The 26,950-nt window shown below is 47.4% G+C and overlaps 1 protein-coding gene across 3 annotated transcripts in view; it reads left to right on the top strand.

The window, feature by feature from the left end:
* DDC (dopa decarboxylase) overlaps positions 1 to 14,466 on the top strand; it is a 104,727-nt gene extending 90,261 nt beyond the window's left edge. For all 3 annotated transcript variants that reach the window (XM_027540257.1, XM_027540258.1, XM_027540256.1), the window contains 5 exons: positions 1,370 to 1,389; positions 3,375 to 3,473; positions 5,972 to 6,073; positions 10,766 to 10,973; positions 13,895 to 14,466. In XM_027540257.1, coding sequence (XP_027396058.1) covers positions 1,370 to 1,389; positions 3,375 to 3,473; positions 5,972 to 6,073; positions 10,766 to 10,973; positions 13,895 to 13,908 — 443 coding nt within the window. In that variant the 3' untranslated portion in view covers positions 13,909 to 14,466. The remainder of the gene's footprint in view (positions 1 to 1,369; positions 1,390 to 3,374; positions 3,474 to 5,971; positions 6,074 to 10,765; positions 10,974 to 13,894) is intronic.
* Positions 14,467 to 26,950: the final 12,484 nt, after the last annotated feature.

The raw sequence follows: 26,950 nt of genomic DNA, 5'->3' as shown, positions 1-26,950 counted from the left end.
ATCTCTAACCACGGCGTTCAGCTGTAGAAGCTTCTGATCTGACTCCTCTTCTTTAAGGCTTCTTATCGCACAGTCCAGTGGAATTTTCTGCAATGATGGATGTGTCCTGTGGTTCTGTGCTGTCCCATGTGGCAGTCACTAGCCACAGGTGGCTTTTGAGCACTGGCAATGTGGCTGCTGTGACTGAACAGTTGTCTTAGTTTTCTGAATAGTAATTCAGTGTAAACTGACTAGTGACTATCAGGACGGGGCAGGGACCTGAACTCGGCAGTGTTTCATTCATCCTCCTTTACAACATCACCTTCTTACTGGGTGTTTATTACCTGCCAAGGACACTCTTGGGTGCGGTTACCTCTGATGACTGCTGTTGGTGTTTGTTAATGAGCCTGTTCCAAGGGGCATGAAGAGAAGAAAAGCATCATTTGGGAATTGACTTAGGCTGCGTGACTTATGGCTTCCACTCGGGGTACCAGATGAAATGAGGAGGTTGAGCCCTGCAAAATGGCCCTGCATATTCCTCTGTTACTATAACTGTACTATGATCCTAACTGGTATGATCCTAATCCATCTGGTCTCTCCAGCTGTCAGCTGGGAAGTCCTAACAAGCTGCAATTTTAGGTTTTCCTGTAAATGTAAGGCAGACCCATGCGCCCAGTGGACCAAGCACATTTTACCAGGGTGGGTGGAGGATTGTGGCAGGTGGACAGCCAGGATGACACTGGAGGATCAGATTGCAACACACAGCTTTCTAATTCCCACCTGATGGCTGTGCCCAAGATTCCCATGTGGAGACTCCCGACTGCGAGATTCTTCATCCACTGTTCTTCCCTATACACAGCTTTGACTTTACTGCTTTTGGCACGAGAGGAGACCTAAATGCAAACGAGGCCTTGTTCATAACCCCTGTGAAGCCAACTCGGAAGATACTCACTGGGTATTTACACAGCTCCAGAATCCGGACTAAGAAAGGAGAACACGGAGATAAACTCCCATCAAAAGTTTGATGTTTTTTACATTCAAATCACTTCTGTATCACAAATTCACCTTCCCACACATGAATGAATGGATGCTGAAGACTTCACAGAGTCTGAATGCCAATTTACCCCAGGGCACAGAAGAAATCTCAGATTTCCCTGGTTGTGTAACTGCAGAAAGTGAAATGAGTGGGAATCCACTGCTAATTCAGCATTTCCTCTTGTGCTTTGCTCTCTGGAACCCCCTTGAATCTGATACCTTGGGGAATCACCTCAAAGAACACCCAGCCCCTGCCCTCAGTGGTCTCTGGTCTGGTTCAAGAGATGATGGAAAAGAATGAGGCAGGTAATTGACCCATGTGTCTAATGGTTCCTTTTTTCTTTCTCCTTTGCAGGGCTTATCACTGACTACAGGGTAAGTGGGAGAGTTATCTTCCCAAGTCCAGGTCCAAGGTCATCTAAACTGTGAGTGCCGTGTGGGGCCGTCCCGGGCTGTCACTCCTGCTGCCTCCCGGTCCTCTTGGAACTAGGGTCCCGCAAGAGGACACCCTCCAACTGGGTCCTCACTAGCAGTCTGGCCAGGCAGGGGGCAGCTGCACTGAGCCCACTGACAGCGGATGTGAGGTTTGGATGGAATGCTGCTGCCCCTGCCCATATTCCTCTGTGAGGCAGAGAAGTATCCTCAGATCATGTGGGCCCTGTGTTCCTCGCTCAGGCTGTGTGCCTGAGCCACTGTTCCCAGAGCAGCGGGAGAACAAGGGTCAGGGGACATCAGAAGTCCGCAGACGGCAGCCCTCATGTTGAGCCTCCTTCCCCAGGCAGGAGCACTGTGCTGCTGTGGTGCTGCTCTGAGCTGGGAGCGAAGCTGGGAGTAAAGTGGCTAAAAGAGCAGCCCTCTCCTCCCCGGACTTACGTCTGGTCAGGGCTGGGGGGAAAGCCTGGGTGCACAGGCCCTGCTCCCGGGGACGCTGGCCCAGTCCCACCTCAGGCCCCAGAGAGGCAGGGACAGCATTTTAGGGTGACGCGGAATGAACACAGTTACACTGTGTGCATGTTTACCCTCATGCCATAGAGATTAATTTCCCCTCGCTATCCTTTCCAGTGTTCGATTTCATTCACACTTTGGTTTCTCGGAGGCTGCCGGGGAGTGCAGCAGCCTGTAAGCAAGGGGCCACTGGGCTCTAGTTAGTTAGTTACTCAGTGGGGCGACAGTGGGTTTTCTAAAAAGGCACAGGAGGTTAATTTTTACCAAGATTCCCCAACAGCTTGCAAACGTACAGCTACACAGAGGACAGCGGGCGTCAGTGGGCACGACTGGGGCTCTCTGGCCTGGCGCATCGTTAGCACCTAGATGCCTGCTTTCTCACGGATAAAACAGAGCTACTAACCCGTGCTCCCAGCACGGTTAGGAAGATAAAGTGAGACGGCCTGTGCATCCACACAGTGCCCGCTGTAAACAGCAGTGACACTGTGCTGGATGCTTCTGCACCTCAATCTTGGACCCACGTTTCTCTTTGCAACTCGAGAAGCTTCTGCGGAACCCCTGGTGCTTTCATTGCAGTTCAGAAGTGGGGTGCAATGGCCAGGGGTGCACTCCCTAGAGCAGCAGTGCCCCCCAAGCCTGCTGTGCCCCTCATGCAGCCACCCTGCACCCCAACCCCCTGAGTGGCATTGCCCCCTGCCCAGCAGGAAGTTCGTCTCTGGGCTCTGCGGGCAGCCAGCGGAGAACGAAGGTGGAGAGAAACCCCCTGTGCTCCCCATCTCCTTTAGAAGCTCCAATAGGAAGTGGCCATGTAAAATCAGGATGGTTTTATCTTTATCTTCCCAAATGTCCCTGCACCCTGTCCCCTCTGTGTCCACTCCTGCTCGCTTTGGTACCTTGACAACCATTGGAGAGTGTCACACCCGGGCAGCTGACAAATGCAGGAAAACTCAGGAAGGCTCGTCCGATGTCCCACGTGTTCCATGGCGGCCTGCGGGGCAGGAAGAAGATGCATGTCGCTCTAGAGAACGATGTCACGGGGCATGTGCAGCAGAGGGCATGGGAATCTGCTGCACCCTTCTTGTTTCCTGTAGGCAGAGAAATCAGTGAAGTTCCCCCTCCCACCCCTCCTGGGTTGTAGGCCCGAGGGGCCACACTCCCCGATCTGCTCTCAGTGGCATCTGAGCCCGACACTGGTCTGGTCCCTGAACACTCCACAGGCATCTCAGAGCTTTGTAAAGAGAGCTTCTGTCTGCAGCGCTCACTCCTCTGCTGTCAGCTTTGCCCTTGTGGCAGCCAGAGGGTTGGTCTCCAGGGAACTAACTGCCTTCAGGAGAAACAAGTCAGTCCATGAGTTGAAAAGGAAGCCGGCCCTTGGCACAGTCCTCACCGAGCTGCCGTCTTGTGTCTGATTTCAGCACTGGCAGCTGCCACTGGGCCGGAGGTTCCGCTCTTTGAAGATGTGGTTTGTTTTTAGGATGTACGGAGTCAAGGGACTGCAGGCCTATATCCGCAAGGTGAGTGTGCTGTCATTATTTATCCAGCTGACATTAGGGAGGTCTTAGACCTGAGAGATGAAGTAAGATGTTGTCAAGCAGGGCACAGGAAACTGAGCGGCTAAGCACAGCACAGCGCAGTGTGTGTAAGTGAAGTCGCTCAGTCGCGTCCGACGCTGCGCGACCCCACGGACCGCAGCCCGCCAGGCTCCTCCATCCGTGGGATTCTCCAGGCAAGAGTACTGGAGTGGGTTGCCATTCCCTTCTCCAATAGCAGTATGTATACCCTGCTCTTTTCCTTTTTGAAGCAACTGAGGAAGCAGGCCAGCAGAGACCCGCTCACTTAGCTGCCTGTGGACGGCCTGCCAGTTTCCAGCCGGTCCTCTGGTGCTGGTGTCCTCAGCTGTGGCCCCAACCTGATGGATGGAGGCCCTCAGGCTGCACGGGAGCGGGGCAGCCCTGCAGAGGTGCCAGGCGGCTGCGGGCAGGGCGAACGGCTCCAGGCCCCTCCCTGTGGCAGAGTGCGTGGAGCGGGCGCCGGCTCGGCCCCACGGCGCCATGCACACCTGCACCCTTCTGGCTCACGAGGCTGCTGGGGGCTGTAAAGGGTCTGGAGCATCTCTGTGGGAAGAGAACTGGGAAAGGACATGGAAGCGGGCCCATGAGTTCTCCCGCGGGGAGCCTGTGCTCAGAAGCTGAATGAAGATTCAGCTGCTCTGGGGAAAGAAGGCAAAGCACAAGTAGTTCATCTCACGAGGGTGATTCCCGCTGGAAGCTCCGGGAAGCAAGCGCTTCGGGATTCCCTGAGGGGGACCAACTGACCTAGGGGCCCTCCTAGGAGCCAGATACACCCCGGCAGGTGACCAGCTCCCCAGGATCCAGCTTGAGGGGATCCCCTGCCAGCAGTCTCTGGAGCCCTCTAGTGGCACCAGATCCATCACCGCCTGGGGACCCCTCATGTAAACGATGATGTTTCTCATACATATGGAATCTAGAAAAATGGTACAGAGGAACCTATTTGCAGGGCAGGAATAGAGATACAGACAGAGGACACAGTGGGGAGAGGGGAGGGGGAACGAATTGGGAGATTAGGACTGACATACACACACTACCACGTGTGCAATAGACAGCTAGTGGGAAGCTGCTGTTCAGTGCAGGGAGCTCAGCTCAGTGCCCTGCGATGGCCTGGAGGAGTGGGCTGCAAGGGAGGGAGGCTCCAAGGGAGAGGAGATAGGTACACATATGGCTGATTCACGTTGTTTTACAGCAGACACTAACACCGCATTGTGAAGCAACTATATTCCAAAAATAAATAAATAAATGATGTTTCTGTCCCAACACTTTGAGCAATGTGACCTCTGCTCAGATGCTCCCTGGATAGCTGTTAGTGAGCCTGACACTGGATGCCAGGGTTCAGGATGAGCTCCATGGGCACTGAGACCTGGGTGAGCTGGTTCTCAGATCACATACTGTGTAAACCAGCTCTTGGTCTCTGTAAACACCTCCATGTTTAGTTCGGGCTGGTTCGGGGAGAGGCAGCAGCCTGGGGCTGACGAGGGTCTCAGAGCAGCAGATGCTGTGGAATAACAAACAGCTGCAGAGCGGGAGCTCTGGTGCTGGGCAACTGCGTTAGAACCAGCCTCAGTCTCCTGGTCTGCAGAATGGGCATGATTGTGGTGTTATTGGGCTTCCCAGGTGGTGCTAATGATAAAGAATCCACCTGTCAACACAGGAGATGCAAGAGATGCGGGTTAGATCCATGAGTCAGGAAGCTCCCTTGGAGGAAGAAATGGCAATGCACTCCAGTACTCCAGTATCCTTGCCTGGAGAATCCTATGGACAGAGGAGCCTGGCAGGCTAAGGTCCATGGGGTCACAAAGAGCTGGACTCGACTGAAGCGACTGAGCACACCCCTACACCATGGGCCAGCACCAGGAGAGGATGGTGAAGTGCCCAGCTCCCCAGCTGATGTTGTCCGCTCTCTCTCTTCAAAAGTGTGTGTGCTTGTGCTCAGCTGTGACCAACTCTTTGCAGCCCCATGAACTGTAGCCCGCCAGGCTCCTCTGTCCATAGGATTCTCCAGGCACAAATACTGGAGTGGGTTGCCATGCCCTCCTCCAGGGGATCTTCCCATCCCAGGGATCGAACCCACGTCTCTTCTGTCTCCTGCATTGGCAGGCGCATTCTTTACCACTAGCGCCACCTCTCTTCTGAAAAGTTGAAATCCCTCCTGACAACATTTAGCCTAAAATTCTAAAAGATGGGGTGTGATGAACACGGTCCTCTGAGCAGAAGAAGACAAGAGGTGTTTTTCGGAAGACGGTGGCCCCTTTCTCCTAGTAACAAGTTTCTCACCCTCTGTGGGGACAGCCGGGACGTGGGTGACATCGACGCTGGAAGAAAATGGTTAAAGCTTAGTAATGAGTTACAGATGCATGGTCTGATACTGTTCTCTAGGTGGTGAAGTTCTGAATCAAGTCGTGACAAGAGACTCAGACAAATGTCTCTTCCCTTTCCAGCATGTCCAGCTGTCCCATGCATTCGAGGCATTGGTGCGCCAGGACACCCGCTTTGAAATCTGTGCAGAAGTCATTCTGGGACTGGTCTGTTTCCGGCTAAAGGTATGTCTAAGTCGACTTCATTGTCTGCGTTTTCTTGACTGGGACGAGAGGAAGTGGTCATTCATTACATCCATCCACACACTGACTGAGCTCCCCAGAGACCTTGCGTTGCTCCCCACCAGTTCTCCAGTCTGCTGGTCCCAGCTCCCGAGCCTGACTTCCCACAACCCCCACCCTTCTCCCTGGTACTCGGACTCCCTGCCCGTGTGTACCTGGGGGGAGAGTGCTGGACATTTTCCCCGTCAATCCAGCTGTACCACTGGAATCCCTGAAGAACTCAGCCATGCATGGGCTCACCGGCCCAAGCGTGGTCCCTGGACCAGCACTGCATCACCTGGGAGCCTGCGAGGAGCCAGTCCCGGCTCACTTGGGACCCGCTGACTTGCACCCTGTATGCCCCCCAGCTGCTGGTGCAACAGGGGTTTGAGGGGCGCTGTTCCCTGGGGCTCTGTGGTTCTGCCATCTGAGGGTGTCAGGCACGTGTGCTGAGAATCACAACCATGTTTTCCACAGGTGCCAAGGGGCACTGCTCACACAGGCCCTTATCAACCAGCCTCGTGTGGAGAAAGCCATTACCTTAGCTCTAACGCCCTGACCACTCTCTGACTATCTTGCCATTTGCAGACTCGAACCTGTCCACAGGCCTCCATGTTCAAGTACATAAAGGGAGGCAGGAGAAAGCACCATGGACTCAGTTGCCTTGCTAAGGTGCTGCCCATCCACACGTGGCCCTGGTCTTCCCCTTTCCTTCCCCACACCGATTCTTCAGGCTTTGAGGCCTGCTGAGAACCACTCATGCAAAAACCTGGAAGCAAGAGGGTAGAGTCCTGACACAAAAGCTGTCAGAGGGCTGTGAGCCTCACACAGTAACACCTGAGCACAGGAGGGCAGGGCATCACACACACGCCTAAGCACAGGAGGGCAGGGCATTACAGAGACACCTGAGCACAGGAGGGCAGGGCATGACACACACACATGAGCACAGGAGGGCAGAGCATCACAAGACACCTGAGCACAGGAGGGCACAGCATCACAGAGACACCTGAGCACAGGAAGGCAAGGCATCATAGAGACATCTGAGCACAGGAGGGCAGGGCATCACAGAGACACCTGAGTGCAGGAGGGCAGGGCATCACACACACACCTGAGCACAGGAGGGCAGAGCATCACACACACGCCTGAGCACAGGATGGCAGAGCATCACACACACACATGAGAACAGGAGGGCAGAACATCACAGAGACACCTGAGCACCTGACGGTAGAGCATCACACACACACCTGAGCACAGGAGGGCAGAGCATCACAGAGACACCTGAGGACAGGTGGGCAGGGCATCACACACACACCTGAGCGCAGGAGGGCAGAGCATCACAGAAACCCCTGAGCACAGGAGGGCAGGGCATCACACACACAGCTGAGCGCAGGAGGGCAGAGCATCACAGAGACACCTGAGCACAGGAGGGCAGGGCATCACACACACAGCTGAGCGCAGGAGGGCAGAAGTCTCCTCTGGTGCTAGGCGCAGGGCCCAGAGGGTGAGCAGAGTTGTGATTCCGTCTGCGCTGGTGTTCACAGAAAATGTGCTGTGATGTGTTTGCCATCATGCAGTTGTTTTTGTTTTTACCACCAGTGTTACTGAAGGATTTTAATTTTTTTAGTTTTTTGCAGTTTTATTGAGATATCATCCCCATACCATACTCTCTGTCTATATAAAGTATACATTTCTTTGATGTCTAGCCTGTCCCTGGGGTTGCACCGCCATCCCCACAGTCTAGCTTGAGAACATCTTCATTCTCCCCCAGAGAAGCCCCAGCCCCATCCCTAGGGCCATGGATCTACTTCTCTCTGTGGATCTGTCTGCTCCAGACATTTGTGTTAACGGGATCATCACTGTGCTGGCTTCTGTGACTGGCTTCTTTCAACGAGCACCATGTTGTCAAAGTCAAGACTTTTATTTTCTCCTCCCCATTTACTTGGGCAAACCTACCTGCATGTCCCTTCCCGCCCTGCAAGCCTAGGGGCTCCTCAGAAAGCGAAATGTTTCTTCTGTGAAACTTGTTACTTCTATTGCATGAATCCAGTTTCTCTTTCAGGAAGCATGCTGTGCAGGCATTATCGCTCCTTTCCTGCCTCCGCATCTACCATCTTGCTGCTTTTCTTTGCCCAGTTGCCGTCTGCTCTGGATGTCAAGTCTCTGCTGTTGCTACTGTTGTTACACCTCAGACTGCTTTCTGTCTTTGCGTCTGTTTAGTAGAAAACAAATCTTGTCCGATCCATTTGAAAATGGTGAGCAAAGTTTTTTCCGAGTTGCTTGCTTTTATTTCCTGCGTTTGGCACTTTCAGGCGTTTGCTCTTCCGTTACGTCTTTATGGTGAAGTTCCATCCTTTCAAAGCATCATTCCCACCCTCTCACCCTCATCCTGGAGCGGAACCGGCCCTAACTGGATCTGGTGTGCAGCAGCAGTTCCTAGGTGGCCTTGGGCCCACACGCTGTCCACAGGCCACTGGTCAGAGCCTCACGCCAGTCGGCGACCTGCAGACTGCAGAGACGTGAGGCCCAGGTCCCACCTCCGGCCGACCAGGACTTTTCTCTTCCCACTGTGCTCCCTGCTCTCAAGATGGACAAGAACAGGACAGTCTCCCATGCTGGCCCCACGTGCTGGCCCTCTACATCAACCATGAGGCATGTGGGGCTGGAGTGACTGCCTGGGGACAGAACGAAGGCTGAGAGGTGGGCGGGGATGCGAAGGGGAACTGGACCGACCAGACGGGAGGGGCACGGCCCCCAGTCTGTAACACATGCCCCCTGTCTGGTCCTCTCGGTGTGGGGCGCGGGCCCCCGGCCCCCCGTCCAAGGCTGGTGGGCTGCTCCCCTCCAGAGGGGGGCCACTGATGGTACTTCGGTCCATAGTTCAAGGACAGTTTTCCAACACTCCAGCCAGAAGCTGACTATCAACGCTTCATTTTCTACACAGCAATTGCCTACATAGGAAGGAGTTCCATTGCGAGGATGCATTCACTGAGTTTAGTCTGTATGTAGGTTTAGTGAAATTAGCCTAGGCACCCAGCTAACACAATCGGCTATAGAGCACTGTACTGTAATAGGTTTGTAACTTTTCACACAAATATTACATTAAAAAATAAAACATAGAGAAAACCTCTCTGATCTCATAGTACAGGAGCTTGAACAGCACGGTAGGCCCAGGTGTAGCGCCACTGCTTCTGTGCTTGCTTCCAGACTTCCTGGGCGTGAAATAAAGATACCTCCCTGCCACACTCTGATCCCCTGGGGAAGGGAAAGGCTACCCACTCCAGTGTTCTGGCCTGGAGAATTCCGTGGGCTGTATAGTCCATGGGCTCGCAAAAGTCAGACACGAGTGAGTGACCTTCACTTCACTCACCTACTGCACTGTACCCACGACTGTGCAGCAAAGGACCCAAGAGCACAGCCTGCAGAGCATGCAGGCACGCGACACGGTGCACCACACACGCTGACGTGAGAGTGAATGCACACTCTCATCTTGGAAATTTCACAACTTCAAGGTTCGTATGCAGGACACTTACTGTATTGTGAGATTTCTTCTGTATGTTTCCATTCCCTGGTGCCATTATACAGTTCTGCTGTTTAAGCTCATCAGTTCAGTCGCTCAGTCGTGTCCGACTCTTTGCGACCCCATGAACGGCTGCCCGCCAGGCCTCCCTGTCCATCACCATCTCCTGGAGTTTACTCAAACTCAGGTCCATTGAGTCGGTGATGCCATCCAACCATCTCATCCTCTGCCGTCCCCTTCTCCTCCTGCCCCCAATCTCTCCCAGCATCAGGGTCTTTTCAAATGAGTCAGCTCTTTGCATGAGGTGGCCAAAGTATTGGAGTTTCAGCTTCAACATCAGTCCTTCCAATGAACACCCAGGACTGATCTCCTTTAGGATGGACCGGTTGGATCTCCTTGCAGTCCAAGGAACTCTCAAGAGTCTTCTCCAACACCATAGTTCAAAAGCATCAATTCTTCGGCGCTCAGCCTTCTTCACAGTCCAACTTTCACATTCATACATGACTACTGGAAAAACCATAGCCTTGACTAGACGGACCTTTGTTGATTCTCTGCGTTTTAATATACTGTCTAGGTTGGTCATAACTTTCCTTCCAAGGAGTAAGCATCTTTTAATTTCATGGCTGCAATCACCATCTGCAGTGATTTTGGAGCCCAGAAAAATAAAGTCAGCCACTGTTTCCACTGTTTCCCCACCTATTTGCCATGAAGTGATGGGACCAGATGCCATGATCTTTGTTTTCTGAATATTCAGCTTTAAGCCAACTTTTTCACTCTCCTCTTTCACTTTCCTCAACTTTCTGCCATAAGGGTGGTGCCATCTGCATATCTGAGGTTATTGATAAGCTCTTCAACTTACAGGTGACAGTCTAGGAAGCTTCCTTTTTTCTCTGTAAACCTGGGTCACAGAAGGCTCACCTTTTGGCAGCGCTGGAACAGGAGGAATTGTGCAGGGGAGGCAGCCCTCTCTCGGGCCCACGTCACGGTTACTTAGTTGAATTTTTTATGACTGTGAATGAAAGGCCTGTGGTGAGGTGGCTCTCCCGCTGACCTGGGACTGTATCACCCAACATCTACCTGGCTTCGTGTTGCACATTTGAGCCTCCAAAGATTTGAGTACTGCCTTTCTCAATCTGCAGGGTTCCAACAAACTGAACGAAGCTCTTCTGGAAAGCATAAACAGTGCCAAAAAAATCCACTTGGTCCCTTGTTCCCTGAGAGACCGGTTCGTGCTGCGCTTCGCCATCTGCTCACGCACAGTGGAGCTGGCCCACGTACAGCTGGCCTGGGAGCACATCCAGGAGATGGCGGCCACAGTGTTAAGAGCACAGGGGGAGGAAAAGGCAGGTAAGCCGCCCTGTGGGGCCGAATTCCCTCCACCCTAAAGAGAGGGAGAGAGAACCAGCCCTGTCTGGTCTGGAGAAGTAGAGGGAACATACCACATAGGGAGTCTTTAGAAACTTTGATGGATTTCTCCTTTGTACTCTTTTATTTGAGACTGTCAGTCATGCATCTCTGTAATATCCCCTCAGCTTTCTTTAGTGTTCCCCCAACTTATAATCATAGCAACTTATAAACTGGCAAATGGTAGATAAATGAAAATGGGTGAAAACACTCAAAAAGGAATTTGACATGACTGCTGGTTTGCTGTCAGAAAGGACCAAGTTCATGTTGATTTAGAGAAAGAAAATGTTAAACTATTGTGCATCAGTTATAGAAACCCTGAAGACAGTGGGCAGGTGACTTGTAAGAAAAGCATCTGCACAAACACAGCATTGACAACAAGTTGGAATAATGTCTGTTGAACTGCAAGGATCTTTAGAGCCTTGGCATTAGGTTATTTTATGAATGTCATTCCATTGGAGTTTTTCCACCACTTTGATTTCTTTCTTTTTCCTTTTGCCCCACTTGGGGGAGGTAGGTGGTAGGAGCTTCTGCTTTTCCTTCTTTTTTATATTAAGCAAATAAGAGATTTATATCTCTCTGAAAAGAGCAATTCATGGGGTTGCAAACAGTCGGACACAAGTGAGTAACTGAACTGAACTGAAAAAGAGTTTAAAGAAAGGCAATCAAGGGGCAAGAGTGGGGTTTCAAGAATCATCAGGATCTCAGGATCCTTCCTTCTTGCTTCCCTGCTATTTTTAGCATCAACATAGAACATCTGTCTTATGGCCCAAAATGGTTGTTCATGCTCCAGCCATTGCATCCTCATTCCAACTTTTCTTTCTTTCATTTTCTGCTTTATGCCCATCTGTCATCATCAACAGGGGATGCAAAACCTAAATGTGTGAGGGAATTAGTTTGCTGAGTGCATACAACTTGATCTTCTGGGCTCTTAATTTTAATTATGAGTACCTGAGATATTAATACTATAGGCGCAGTGGTCCTCAACCTCTAGGATCTAATGCCTGATGATCTGAGGTGGAGCTAATATAATAATTATACAAATAAGGTACACAATAAATGAAACACATTTGAATCATCCTGAAACCATCCCCCCACAAATGGTTGGTGGAAAAGTTGTCCTCAACAAAACCAGTTCCCAGTGCTGAAAAGGTTGGGGACTGCTGTGTAGTGCTCAAAAAAATCAGAAGTTAAATATTGCATTTAATTTATGTGAGAGCTCCATCCCAGGCTTCTGGCCCAAGAGGTCAGAGACCCCTCTGTCAGTGTGTGTCCTGAAATATCAGGTCCTTTTCCTGGCTCGGCAAACCCCTTTCCTAAAGGGCTGCTGCTCATAAGCTGAGGGATCACCCTTCAGGGAGCAACACCCCAGTTACAGCTTGAGCATCTCGGGAAGGCGCTGGGAAGAGGCCTATAGTTCCAGATTATTCCACTGCTCCACAATAAACATCTCTGTGTGTGGTGGGGGTGTGTGTGTATGTAGGGGGAATAAGATAAATTCAAAGCAAAACCACACAGGCAAACACTCTAGAGGAACATTTCTGCGACTCTGTGTTTGTGTATCTTATCATGTCTTATTCCCCTATGCCTGGAACAACACAGGAGACTGTAGCTCAGAAAACTCATCTAAGCAGAGACAGGTCTCTGATAGACAAAACAGTTACCCTGGAGTTACTATGCATGTGTGCAAGAGCTATGTTGCTTCAGTCGTGTCCAACTCTTTGCGACCCCATGGACTGTAGCCCGCCAGGCTCCTCTGTCCATGGGGATTCTTCAGGCAAGAATACTGGAGTGGGTTGCCACGCCCTCCTCCAGGGGATCTTCCCTCCGGGATCGAACCCAGGCCTCCTGTCTCTTGCATAGGCAGGCAGAATCTTTAGCACTAGCGCCACCTGGGAAGCCCATGTGAAGTCGTTATTTGTTGTTTAGTCACTAAATCATGTCCGGCTCTGTGACCCCCTGGACTGAGCTTCCCTGTCCTTCACTATACTTGCCATCAATTCCAAAGGTAACAGAAAGTAAATTTTTAAAAAATGCAGGATACAATAGTAAATCACAATGCATATATGTTTTAGTCAGATTAATTAAAGTGATGAAAATCTTAATACCTTGGTTTTACTTGTGCTTATGTTTACACGTGCTCAGCCATGTCTGACTTTTTGTGATCCCCATGGGCTTCAGTGCATCATGCCTCTCTGTCCATGGGATTCTCCAGGCAAGAATACTGGAGTGGGTTGCCATGCCCTCCTCCAGGGGGTCTTCCCAACCCAAGGATCAATCCCCTGTCTCCTGCGTTGGCAGGCAGATTCTTTACCACTGAGTCACAGCGGAAGCCCCTTGTGCTTATGTAAGTTTATATCAAATGCAATGGTCACAGTTCTGAAGGAAAGAAGGAACTACCCTATTCCACATAAGGTAGGAAATGGGGCCAAGACTCTAGTTGGCATTAGTAAAATGTATCACAGAGAAGGGGCTTCCCAGGTGACTCAGTGGTAAAAAATCCACTTGTCAGTGCAGGAGACACAGGAGACATGGGTTCAATCCCTGTGTCAGGAAGATCCTTTGAAGAATGAAATGGCAACCCACTCCAGTATTCTTGCCCGGGAAATCCAATGGACAGAGAAACCTGGTGGGCTACGGTCCATGGGGTTGCAAAAGAGTCAGACATAACTTTGCAACAAAACAACAACAATCATAGAGAAGCCAGACTGGCAATAAAACCTCATTTCTTCCAGTTCAAACTCTTTTCTGTTTCACAGATGGAGAAAGTATATTCCTTCTCTGTGTTCCAGGGAGGCGTATACAAAATTCTTTCACATTTTTAAAACATAGCCATATGTTCCTGTTCTTTTTTTCCCCTGTAGAGATCAAAAATTGAAATTATCTGAAGACTGGGATGAGAGGAAACTGTATCAGCCCAGCTCCTTGGAACCCAGCCTGTATGTGGCACATGCTTCTCCAGTTCAGTTCAGTGGCTCAGTCGTATCTGACTCTTTGTGACCCCATGGACTGCAGCACGCCAGGCTTTACTGTCCATCACCAACTCCCGGAGTTTACTCAAACTCATGTTCATCAAGCCAGTGATGCCATCCAACCATCTCATCCTCTGTCATCCCCTTTTCCTCCTGCCTTCAGTCTTTCCCCAGAGTTATCCAGAAAGAATCCCATGATTGCACCTTTTCAGCCACTCATCAATGAAGAAATATTATTTGCTACAAGTTAACCTCAGTGAATATAGCTTTTCTCCATTATTTGGCTGTGACTTCTGTTGATTAAAAAATCACATGTTTCTATGCCTTTGAAGTTGTCAGTGGGGTAAAGCCTTATTGAAATATCGTCCAGGGTGATCTATGATTATGGGATATATACCTGTGGTGTTTAAATTGTCCTGTCATGTGGCTTAATGCTTAATAAACAGTGTGAAGTGTTATGCGCATTGTGTCTGATGAGCATCTTGTTCTATACCGTAGAAAATCGATTGTTATAACGTGGACTTATCCTTTCAAAACAGCTAAAGATATGACGTTCCCGGATATTTTTAAATGACATTTATTTAGTCAACAAGCATTTAGGGATTGCCTAGTATATGTCTGGTGGGCTTCCCTGTGGTGCTGGTGGTAAAGAACCTGCCCGCTAATGCGGGAGATGCAGGAGATGCAGGTTTGATCCCCTGGGTCAGAAGATTCCCTGGAGGAGGGCATGGCAACCCAGGCCAGTATTCTTTCCTGGAGAATCCCTTGGACGGAGGAGCCTGGCACTCTATGGCCCATAGGGTCTGAAAGAGTCGGACATGACTAAAGCGACTTAGCACATATGCATGCAGTATATGTCAGTCACTGTTCTTTATGTAATAACAACATGAGTTTTATTTGGAAATGACTTCAACTTCTAAAGTAATATCAGTAAATTTAGAATCAAGACACAGCCAGAGATCAAATTCTGCTGGTGTGGTGAGAAAGACTTCTGGGGCCTTGGTCTCCTCATCTGATTAGTCCACCTGCCCTGTGGTATCATGACTAATAAACACCTGAAGATTCTCTTTACACATAAATATCAGGAAGATGCAGTTTTTGTCCAAATAACTGATCTTTATTTGAAACTATTTTTATTCTTAGAAACACATATATTTTAATCCCAAGACAAGTTTTTATTCTTTGGAGACTATAGAATTGTCAAAAACACTCTCAGAATGGTACCTTGAATTATTATTAGGGCTATTTAAATTTTATAGATCTCTGAGGTCTACATGCATGTAGTTGAATTATCTGTGTTTTTGAAATCTGTTAACACATCAGATGCCATGTGGTCCCCCTCTCATTTGGTCAGGTCATTTGTTCTCTGCCCATCAGTGGACAGACCTGGCCTCCAGCACAGCGTGGGGACGTGGGATGGGCCACGGGGACCCACTGGTGCCACCACGTCAGGAGCCACAGAGGGCGGTGCTCTGAGCTCAGATCACAGTGTGGAGGCCGAGGTGCCTGCCTCGTACAGTGAGGTTGTCTGCCCCGAGTGTGCTCTGGAGTTAAGATTGCTGCAGGGCCCCCTACGTGGGGCCTGAGTCACCAACGCAGCCGCAGCCGCAGCCCGCAGCCTTTGGGAGTGGCTCCACTGAGCCAATCCACAAATGCACTTTGGAAAGACGACCCAGATTTGTGTTTGAGGCAGGAGACAGGGCAGCAGGTGACAGCAGAGATGCTGCCGGGCGACATGGGCAGACAGGGAGCAGGAAGCTGGTGGATGAACGAAGAGGTCCCCACTGACCAGGCTGGGTCTTTGTGTCAGGGAATCTCAGACCTCAGCTGGAATGTAGACCCAGGAGAGACTGCAGCTTGCCCACTTCTGGCTCATTTCTAGCTAACTCGTGGCAGTTCCCCCCACCCCTGACCTCTCTAGGCATTTCCATAGCACAGTGATCAAACCCCAAATTACCTAGCCTCGGAACAGATGGACATACTTCCTCCCAGTTTATTTAACGCACATCCTCATGGCATGGTCTCTATGTTGTAAATATTTTAATATTAACTTATTTAATACTTATTTTAAAGTTATCAACTATTATTCCCATTTTACAGATGAGAAAGAGGTCTAGTGACTTTTCTGCATGAGGTCTGGAACATGGCAGTCTGGGATTCACACTGTCTTAGCCATTCAATTCCAAGTGTGCTGTCTCTTGCCCAGATAAGACATTTCTCAGGATAACTGGCAGTGAGGAACTTTCATTCCCTTCTGGGAAAAGCCCATCTTTGCCTCCCAGGGTAGAGTCTTGGACCCTGACCTTAACCAGGCAATCCCCAAACAGCCCAATGTGGGGAAGTTTCTGAAGGTCTGCACTGTGCAGCCTAACCCATCTGTGCAGCATCTTCATAACCAATCCAGTTTCAGGATGCAGCGCACAGACCACTGCTGGCCCTGGAACCAGCTAGCATCTCCTGATAACAGGCACCTCCAATTAGCACTGGGAAAATCCTAGATCCATCTGTACACACCTAACATCTTGATGCCAAGAAATCTGTTTTTGCTTATGACACTTCGGTCCACAGATGAAAGGGTTTTCCCTCCTGGCACCAAAAACATGGACTGTTTTCCAACAGCAGTTTCCCACCTGTCTGACAGCACTGCCTGGAGTCAGCATCCAACCCCATCTGTTAAGGGCTCAGTCCCTCAAATACCCTCACCTCACTACCAGCCCGGGCCTCCTGGCCTCCTACCTGACCTGCTATATATTGGGGGTCCCCACCACTCCCTTGTCAGGATCCGCTGTTGGCCAGAACAGTTTACAGAACTCAGGAAGTTACTTTATTTGCATCCTCAAGTTTCACATGAAGTATCCGACTCAGGGACAACCAGATAGCAGAGAGACATAGGGTGGGGCAGGGGGAGGGAGTGGGGGCTTCCATTCCCCACCCCCACTCCCTCGAGGGCACGGCTCTCCAAGCAGCCTGATGTGCTCAGTCAGTCAGTCAGTTCAGCTGCTCAGTCGTGTCCAACTCCTTGTGACCCCATGGACTGCAGCATGCCAGGCTTCCCTGTCCATCTCCAACTCCCAGAGCTTGCTGAAACTCATGTCCATCGAGTCAGTGATGCCATCACCAATGTGAAAGTGCTCCAAACCCTATGGATTAGGAGTTTTCATGGAGATTCCAGTACATCACTAGTTGATTAAATCACTGGCCATTGTGATTAACCCAAGTCTCTGGTCCCCTTCCCCCACTGGAGGTGGGAATGGGATGGTGCTGAAGGTTCCCCCCTTCTCACTATGGTGACTACCTCCATCTTTACTCTGTCTGTGGACCTGCCAGGAGTAGCCTCCCTAGAATGAAAGAGATTCCTGATACCCACAGAATCCAGAGGATTTAGGAGCTCTGTGTCAGGAGCCAGGGACATAGACCTAATACATAACTCTTATTATATCAGACCTAAGATACCTCCTGGAATCATATACCTCCTCCCTAAAATGCAGAAAGCAGCCAAATTTCCTGACAACAGAGAATCTCATTCCTGCTGACTCCATGCCTGACACAGGAGGAATTTGTAGAAAAGCCAAGATTAAAAAAAAAAGAGGCAGGAATATTACTCGGCTCTATAAAAGAATGACATAATGACATTTGCAACAATATAAATGGACCTAAAAGTGATCATACTAAGTGAAGTAAGTCAGAAAGAGAATGACAAGTATCATATGAGATCACTTACATGTGGAATTCAGAAAGATGATACAGGGGAACTTATTTACAAAACAGACACGGAAAACACACTTATGGTTAACAAATGGGAAAGGAAGGGAGAGGGATAAACTGGGAGTTTGGGATTAAAATATATACACTACTATATAGAAAATAGATAAACTTAAGGGCCTATTACACAGCACGTGTGTGTGTGCTCAATAGCTCATTAGTGCCCAACTCTTTGCAACCCCATGGATTGTAGACCACCAGGCTCCTCTGTCCATGGAATTCTCCAGGCAAGAATACTAGAGTAGGAAGCCATTCATTTCTCCAGGGGATCTTCCCAACCCAGGGATCAAACCCAGGTCTCCCGCATTGCAGGCGGATTCTTTACCACTGAGACATCTGGAAAGCCCATTTTATAGCACAGGGAACCGTAATAATCTATATGGGAAAGAACCTGGAAAAGAATCTGTATATCAGAATCACTTTGTTGTGTATCTGGAACAAACACAACATTGTAAACCAACTATCTGTGTGCTCATGCTGTTATGTCTGACTCTTTGCGACCCTTTGGACAGTAGCCTGTCAGGCTTCTCTGTCCATGGAATTTTCTAAGCATGAATACTGGAGTGAGTTGCTTCAGTAGAAAATAAAAATTAAATTAAAAACTAATAAATTGAAAACAAAGGAGAGGTGAGCTGATTATCCCAAGGGATAAGGAGGAAGACCCCAGAGGAAGCAGGTTCCAACCATCCATTGACTTCACACCTGTGCCCCTTAACCTGAGAGTCCAGGTTAGCAACAAATATTGCTGGTCTTTTATTCAGAAGGCCTGTATTCGAGGAAAGGAATGGAGCTTGCCTAATGGCTTTTTGATCGAAGAATTGTTTCGTTGCTTTTCTCAATCATGGAAATCTCCAAATATATAAGAACATTTTTTGCTTTTTTTAAAACTGCATTTGATATCAGTACTTATTTCTTCAGTATTCCTGTATCACCTGCCATCACCTACACCTGTCATAAATAGTAGAAAAAATAAGAAAGTACTGTGAGAGTAAGTTGCTTGTATGAATTGGATAAATTTGGAACTATCATTTTGGAGAAAGTTGAGTGTGATTCCACAGGTAGAGATGCAAAATGGATGGTTGAGGAAAGAAGAAAGGAGGAAGAAAAGAACAATGGATTCATATAGAGAAGACCCATGACATATATAGAAGACTATACATATACACCCCATATACAGAAGACTCCAAAAATGTCCAGAATGTTGAAGTCAAATCCGGACCCTGCCATTGATAAGAGCAAGACCCTATGAGGCCTTCCCAGAACAGACCCCCACACATGTCTTCCACCTGCCTTTTGTCTATAGAAAAACTTTAGTCTAAGAATAAATTTATTCAGAGAAGTGAGAAAATACAGAAAGGAAAACTCAAGCAAGACAAAATGATAATAGATTAGGCAATAAACAAAGTCAAAGACTTTAGTTCTTCCTCAAGGACTGTAGCTAATACTCTGAGCCATGTCCTTTGAGCTGTTTTGCAGAGGCTGAGACCCCCACCAGGTGAGAGAAATTAACTGTGTGCTGCTCACAAGCACATGGAACCCAGACCAGAGGGAACCAGAAGGTCCCTGATGATGACGCTGACTCCTAATTACCTCACCACCAGCCCACCGGAAGAATGTCCACAAGTTGATCACACCCTGTCCTTGAACACTACACGACTCCTCACTACCCCGTCCAGGGCAGGACACATAATTTTGAGGGCATTAGCCTCCCATGGTCCCCTTTGCCTGGCAAAACAATAAACCTGTTCTTTTCTGCTTCACCCAAAACTCTGTCTCTGCATTTCTATTCAGCACAGGTGAACAGAGTACAAGTTTCAGCGACATCTCCAGGCATTAGAGAGGAGCCAAGTCACAATGAGGAGTGTTAAAATGGAGGAATATTTTATTGGGAAAGACACAGAGAGGCCTTACTTGGTAACTGTCTTCAAATGTTACCCTCACTCTGACATGAAGAGTCTGTGCCTCAAACAGCAAGTGACACAAAGGGACAGTTATTTTCAATGTGAAAAGTCAACTTATCAGCAAATAGAATGTGATTTCTCACAGGTCAGTAAATGCTCCTCTCGGTGGGTGCTGGCTGGAGACAGGAAAATCAACAGTTGAGAAATAGTGGGGGAAACACCTCCAAGAGACTGAAAACTACAGTACGTGACCTTTAATCTCTCTTCTGTATCTGAGATTCCAACAGTCTATGAAAATAAGAGAATCTGGCTAAATTACACGGTAGAAATACCACCAACAGCATGGGTTATTTTTCTGTGAGAAGCTCTAATCTGTGCAACCCATGTCTGGCAAAGGACTTGCCCATAACCACACCTATCACTTGGGCGCTGTTTCCTGGGGTCGGGCTCTGGCCTCGATGCCTTAGAGGTCAGCTGCATTTATCCCCCCACAGTCCTTGGAGGTAGATTATGAGTAGTGGGGTCAGGATCTGGACTCTGCCTCCATCACCTAGCACCAGCCCCTCTGGCATAAGAACACCATGTGTTCCCTTTGTTGTGCAGAAGCTTTTCATTTTAATTAGGCCCCATTTGTTTATTTTTGCTTTTATTTCCAAAATTCTGGGAGGTGGATCATAAGAGGATACTGCTGTGATTTATGTCAGAGAGTGTTTTGCCTATGTTCTCCTCTAGGAGTTTTATAGTTTCTGGTCTTACATTTAGATCTTTAAGCTTCTGCACAACAAAGGAAACTATAAGCAAGGTGAAAAGACAGCCTTCAGAATGGGAGGAAATAATAGCAAATGAAGCAACTGACAAAGAATTAATCTCAAAAATATGCAGGAAACTCCTGCAGCTCAATTCCAGAAAAATAAATGACCCAATCAAAAAATGGGCCAGAGAACTAAGCAGACATTTCTCCAAAGAAGACATCCAGATGGCTAACAAACACACGAAAAGATGCTCAACATCACTCATTATCAGAGAAATGCAAATCAAAACCACAATGAGGTACCATTTCACGCCAGTCAGAATGGCTGCGATCCAAAAGTCTACAAGCCATAAATGCTGGAGAGGGTGTGGAGAAAAGGGAACCCTCTTACACTGTTGGTGGGAATGCAAACTAGTACAGCCACTATGGAGAACAGTGTGGAGATTCCTTAAAAAACTGGAAATAGAACTGCCATATGACCCAGCAATTCCACTGCTGGGCATACACACCGAGGAAACTAGAATTGAAATATACACGTGTACCCCAATGTTCATCGCAGCAGTGTTTACAATAGCCAGGACATGGAAGCAACCTAGATGTCCATCAGCAAATGAGTGGATAAGAAGCTGTGGTACATATACATAATGGAGTATTACTCAGCCATTACAAAGAATACATTTGAATCAGTTCTAATGAGGTGGATGAAACTGGTAAGTAAGACAGAAAGAAAAACACCAATACAGTATACTAACGCATATATATGGAATTTAGAAAGATAGTAACGATAACCCTGTATGCGAGACAGCAAAAGAGACACAGACGTATAGAACAGTCTTTTGGACTCTGTGGGAGAGGGTGAGGGTGGGATGATTTGGGAGAATGGCATTGCATGTATATTATCATATGTGAAATGAATCACCAGTCCAGGTTCGATGCATGAGACAGGATGCTCGGGGCTGGTGCACTGGGATGATCCAGAAGGATGGGATGGGGAGAGAAGTGGGAGGGGGGTTCAGGATGGGGGACACATGTACACCTGTTGTGGATTCATGTCAATGTATGGCAAAACCAATACAATATTGTAAAGTAATTAGCCTCCAATTAAAATAAATTTATATTAAAAAATAAATAGATAAAAATTCTCAAATTCCAGGGAATAAGTGTCAGAAAACTGGAAAAAAAAAAAAAAAAGAATACCTTGTGTTAGCTTCCTAGGGCTGCTGAAAAGAAAAGAAATTTGCTCTCAGAGTTCTGGAGGCCAGGATCCAGAAGTGGAGAGGCCAGCCAGGCCACACTCCCTCCAAAGCCCCACGGAGGATCCTTCCCCGTCTGTTCCAGCCTCTGGCAGCCCAGGTGTTCGTGGCATGTGGCTGCATACCTCCTACTTCTGCCTCATCTTCAGGTGGGTGTCTTCTCTCTCTGTCTCTTCTTCTCTATTGAAGCATCGGTTCCCTGGATTAGGGTCCATCTCAATCCTGTATGACCTCAGGTTAGCTCAGTTACATCTGCAAAGACCTTATTTCCAAATAAGGTGACATTCACAGATACTGGATGTATGTATGTTTTTTTTAGAGGGGGGGATACAATTCAACTCACAACATACAGTATTAAACTGGAAGTGCCAGAGGTATGGACTCATGTTGGCAGTAGATTCAGGAGGAAAACAATAGAAGTGGGTCGTTCCTTTCCTGCTCTGTCCACTCATTTCAGGGGAGGCCCATCTCCCCACTCACCAGCTCCATTCATGTTGCTGATGCCAGGGAGCCTGTCAGAGCCTCACGGTTCATCCAGTGAGCTAGGGAAAACCTGTTACTGAAATTGCATGTCTCATTCACTCCAGGTCCACCCACCCTTTACTTCTCTGATGGAGGCAGGGACCCATGCCCTCCACCCTCAATTTTCACTCTGCCTTCTTCCTGAATGCTGAGTTAAGGAGGTGAAAGGTGGGAACTTGGTCAGAGTCCAGCCACAATCAGGAATCCCACGCAGAAGGAATTGACTCTTGTTCCATCTGCTTCCACCTCCCCTCCACCACATCCATTTCCCAGGATCTACAAACACACCACTTTTAAAATTAAAGTGACTCTCCTGGCAGACGAAGATGCACATTATTTGAGGTCATATTCTCCCTCTGCTTAAAAACAAATGAGATTACTGAAGTGTGCATTGGCATTTGTTGATCATGTTTATAATATTCATGAATATGAAAATGAGAGGCCAGCTCCCAGAATCCCTCACACCAAGAGCTTGCACTCTGTTCACTGTAAGTGAAAACTTCTTCCCTTGCAGGTTTAAAATTTTTTACTAAGCAGAAAAACAACAACAACAAAAAAAAAACAGTGTATGGTCTCAGGAGGAAAGTGGAAGACCTGCTTAGCTCAAGCACTACACTCTTACAAATTATGCTAAAGTATTAGGACAGTATTCTAAAATATCCCATTTGTAACAGAAAAGGTCTTGCTTTAGATTAGGGCTTGAATCCCCCAAATATCACTAATAACACTAGTGGTACCAATAAATATAATACAGCAGCACAGCTTCTGCTGAGTGTCTGCAATGTGCAAGCTTCTGCTTTGACAATTTAAGTATTAGAGCTCATACTAACCATAACTCTTACAATAACATTTTGGGTTAGAGATGCTTATTCTTGTTTTATAGGTGAGGAGGAGGTTGAAATTCAGACAGGGCATGGAATTGAGTTAGATTTTTGCCAACTATGCAGGAAGAAAAAACTACTGGATTGGGAAATGCTTTTCTGTCAAATGTGAAAAGTAAAGTGGCAACGCTAGAGTCACTTGGAGAAATTTTAATATGTGAACAATGGGATTCCCAGATGGCACTGTGGTAAAGAACTCGCCTGCCAACGCAGGAGACGCAAGAGACACAAGTTCAATCCTGGGCCTGGAAGATCTCCTGGAGGAGGGCAAAGCAATCCACTCCAGTATTCTTGCCTGGGAAATCCCATGGACAGAGGAGCCTGGCAGGCTACAATCCATAGGGTCGCACAGATCAGATACGACTCAAGTGACTTAGCACACACTCACACGCATGAACAGTACTCTTAGGAGGCTAAGGTGGTGGTTTATATAATACAAATTCTCCAAAATGCTATCACTAAAACTTTGGTGATGAAAATCACTGACAATTGCTATTACCCAAATATGTAGTATTGACATGATTTCTAAATATACAAGTAGAAAAACAGCTAGTAAACAAAGCTATTAAGCTGGTCTTAAGATAATGTTTTTAATTTTCATTTTATTCTGGGTAATTATAATAATTAGTGAATTATTTAGTATATTATGAAGAATTACAATAAAAAGTCTTTTGTTACTATCTAATCCAAGAGATGAATTGTGAGCTACCCTTTTCCCTTGTTTATTTTTAAAAGGTATTGTCCAATCATTCCCTTTTATTTTATTTCCACTTTAAAAAATTTTTAAAGAAAGGTCCTAAAAGAAGTGTTCCATCTCACACTCCTTTAGGCCTTGCATTTCAATGTCATGTGCTGTTAGTTGCTCCAGGAACTGCACAGTCGTTTTCTCCAGCCCTGGTGCCAGGCGCTCACTTTCTGGAGAAGCAGTGCCCACAGGCAGGAGAGGAGGAGGCCCTGTGGCTTCCCAAGGAGTGTCTTCTCTTTCCTCTCTGAGAGAGGTGCTCAGGAGGGCACGATCTTCCCCAGCGCGGCCCCTTCTTGCTTTAAACCAGAGTATGTCAGCAGGTTCCTGGGGTTGTAGGTGTGCCCTTGGGACACTGAGGTGATGAGCCCAGGTAGGATGATGGCAGGATGAGAAGGTGGGAAGATGGTCCTTTGTGTGACCCCCTCAGCTCATTCCATCGACTCCACACTTCTCAAGTGACTCATGGCATGAACTATTAAGTTGGTGCAAAAGTGTGGTTTTTACTTCGTTGAACTCTGCCATTTGATACTGGAATACATTTTTAAATGTGGTTATATTATACACCATTTTCATGCTCATTTTTGCTTCATGTTTTTTGCTAATGAATTATTACTGGCTGTTTACTTTATATGTATTTTAGACTATGGAAATGATGCAAGACAAAAAACAAATTTGAGTGATTTTCTTATTTGAGTTCAAAATGGGTCATAAAGCAGCAGAGACAACTTGCAACATCGACAACACACTTGGCCCAGGAACTGTTAACAGACGTACAATGCAGTGGTGGTTCAGGAAGTTTTGCAAAGGAGACGAGAGCCCTGAAGATGAGGAATGTAGCGGCCTGCCATCAGAAGTTGACAATGAGCGATTGAGAGCCATCATGAAAGCTGATCAGAGTCTGACAATGACAAGCTGAGGGCATCGTTGAACCTGATCCTCTTACAACTATATGAGGAGGTGCCCAAGAACTCAATGTCGACTATTCTACGGTCATTTGGCATTTGAAGCAAGTTGGAAAGGTAAAAATGTTTGGTAAGTGGGTACCTCATGAGCTGACTACAAATCCCCCCCCCAAAAAAATCATCATTTTAAAATGTCATCTTCTCTTATTCTATTCAACAACAATGGACCATTTCTCAGATTGCAATGTGTGAAGAAAACTGGGTTTTATATGACAACCAGGTCAGTGGTTGGACCTAGAAAAAGCTCCATAGCACTTCCAAAAGCCAAACTTGCACCAAAAAGGGGGTCATGGTCACTGTTAGGTGGTCTGCTGCCCATCTGATCCACTACAGCTTCCTGAATCCCAGCAAAAACATGTCTGAGAAGTATGCTCAGAGAATCAATGAGATGCACCCAAAACTACAAAGCTGCAGCCAGCAATGGTCAACAGAAAGGCCCCAATTCTTCTCCACAACAATGCCCTACCACAACCAACACTTCAAAAGTTAAACAAGTTGGGCTATGAAGTTTTGCCTCATCCCTGACCAAATACCATTTCTTCAAGCATCTCAGCAACTTTTTCCAGGGGAAATGCTTCCACAAGCAGCAAGACTCAGAAAATGCTTTCCAAGAGTCTGTTGAATCCCGAAGTACAGATTTTTATGCAATGGGAATAAACAAACATTTCTGGTTGGCAAGAACATGTTGATTGCAATGGTTCCTATTTTAATTAGTCACAATATGTTTGAACCTAGTTATAATGATTTAAAATTCAAGGTCTGAAACCATAATTACTTTTGCACCAACCTAATACCCAGAGGAGCTCATGATCTGAGCCACAGTCAGCTCCCGGTCTTGTTTTTGCTGACTATATAGAGCTTCTCCATCTTTGGCTGCAAAGAATATAATCAATCTGATTTCGGTGTTGACCATCTGGTGATGTCCATGTGTAGAGTCTTCTCTTGTGTTGTTGGAAGAGGGTGTTTGCTATGACCAGTGCATTCTCTTGGCAAAACTCTATTAGCCTTTGCCCTGTTTCATTCCGTATTCCAAGGCCAAATTTGCCTGTTACTCCAAGTGTTTCTTCCAGGACTGGAAAAGGTCAGATTTCATTCCAATCCCAAAGAAAAGCAATGCTAAAGAATGCTCAAACTACCGCACAATTGCAGTCATCTCACAGGCTAGTAAGGTAATGCTCAAGATTCTCCAAGCCAGGCTTCAGCAATATGTGAACCGTGAACTTCCAGATATTCAAGCTGGTTTTAGAAAAGGCAGAGGAACCAGAGATCAAATTGCCAACATCTGCTGGATCATGGAAAAAGCAAGAGAGTTCCAGAAAAACATCTATTTCTGTTTTGTTGACTATGCCAAAGCCTTTGACTGTGTGGATCACAACAAACTGTGGAAAATTCTGAAAGAGATGGGAATACCAGACCACCTGATCTGCCTCTTGAGAAACTTGTATGCAGGTCAGGAAGCAACAGTTAGAACTGGACATGGAACAACAGACTGGTTCCAAGTAGGAAAAGGAGTACGTCAAGGCTGTATATTGTCACCCTGCTTATTTAACTTATATGCAGAGTGCATTATGAGAAACTCTGGGATGGAAGAAGCACAAGCTGGAATCAAGATTGCCGGGAGAAATATCAATAACCTCAGATATGCAGATGACACCACCCTTATGGCAGAAAGTGAAGAGGAACTAAAAAGCCTCTTGATGAAAGTGAAAGAGGAGAATAAAAAAGTTGGCTTAAAGCTCAACATTCAGAAAACGAAGATCATGGCATCTGGTCCCATCACTTCATGGCAAATAGATGGGGAAACAGTGGAAACAGTGTCAGACTTTATTTTGGGGGGCTCCAAAATCACTGCAGATGGTGACTGCAGCCATGAAATTAAAAGACGCTTACTCCTTGGAAGAAGAGTTATGACCAACCTATATAGTATATTGAAAAGCAGAGACATTACTTTGCCAACAGAGGTCCATCTAGTCAAGGCTATGGTTTTTCCAGTGGTCATGTATGGATGTGAGAGTTGGACTGTGAAGAAAGCTGAGCGCCGAAGAATTGATGCTTTTGAACTGTGGTGTTGGAGAATACTCTTGAGAGTCCCTTGGACTGCAAGGAGATCCAAGCAGTCCATTCTGAAGGAGATCAGCCCTGGGATTTCTTTGGAAGGAATGATGCTAAAG

Source organism: Bos indicus x Bos taurus, chromosome 4 (assembly GCF_003369695.1).
Source record: "Bos indicus x Bos taurus breed Angus x Brahman F1 hybrid chromosome 4, Bos_hybrid_MaternalHap_v2.0, whole genome shotgun sequence".
NCBI classification, from domain to species: Eukaryota; Metazoa; Chordata; class Mammalia; order Artiodactyla; family Bovidae; genus Bos; species Bos indicus x Bos taurus.
The sequence above is the reverse complement of the archived record's forward strand: the minus strand, read 5'-3'. Positions and strand labels throughout refer to the sequence as shown.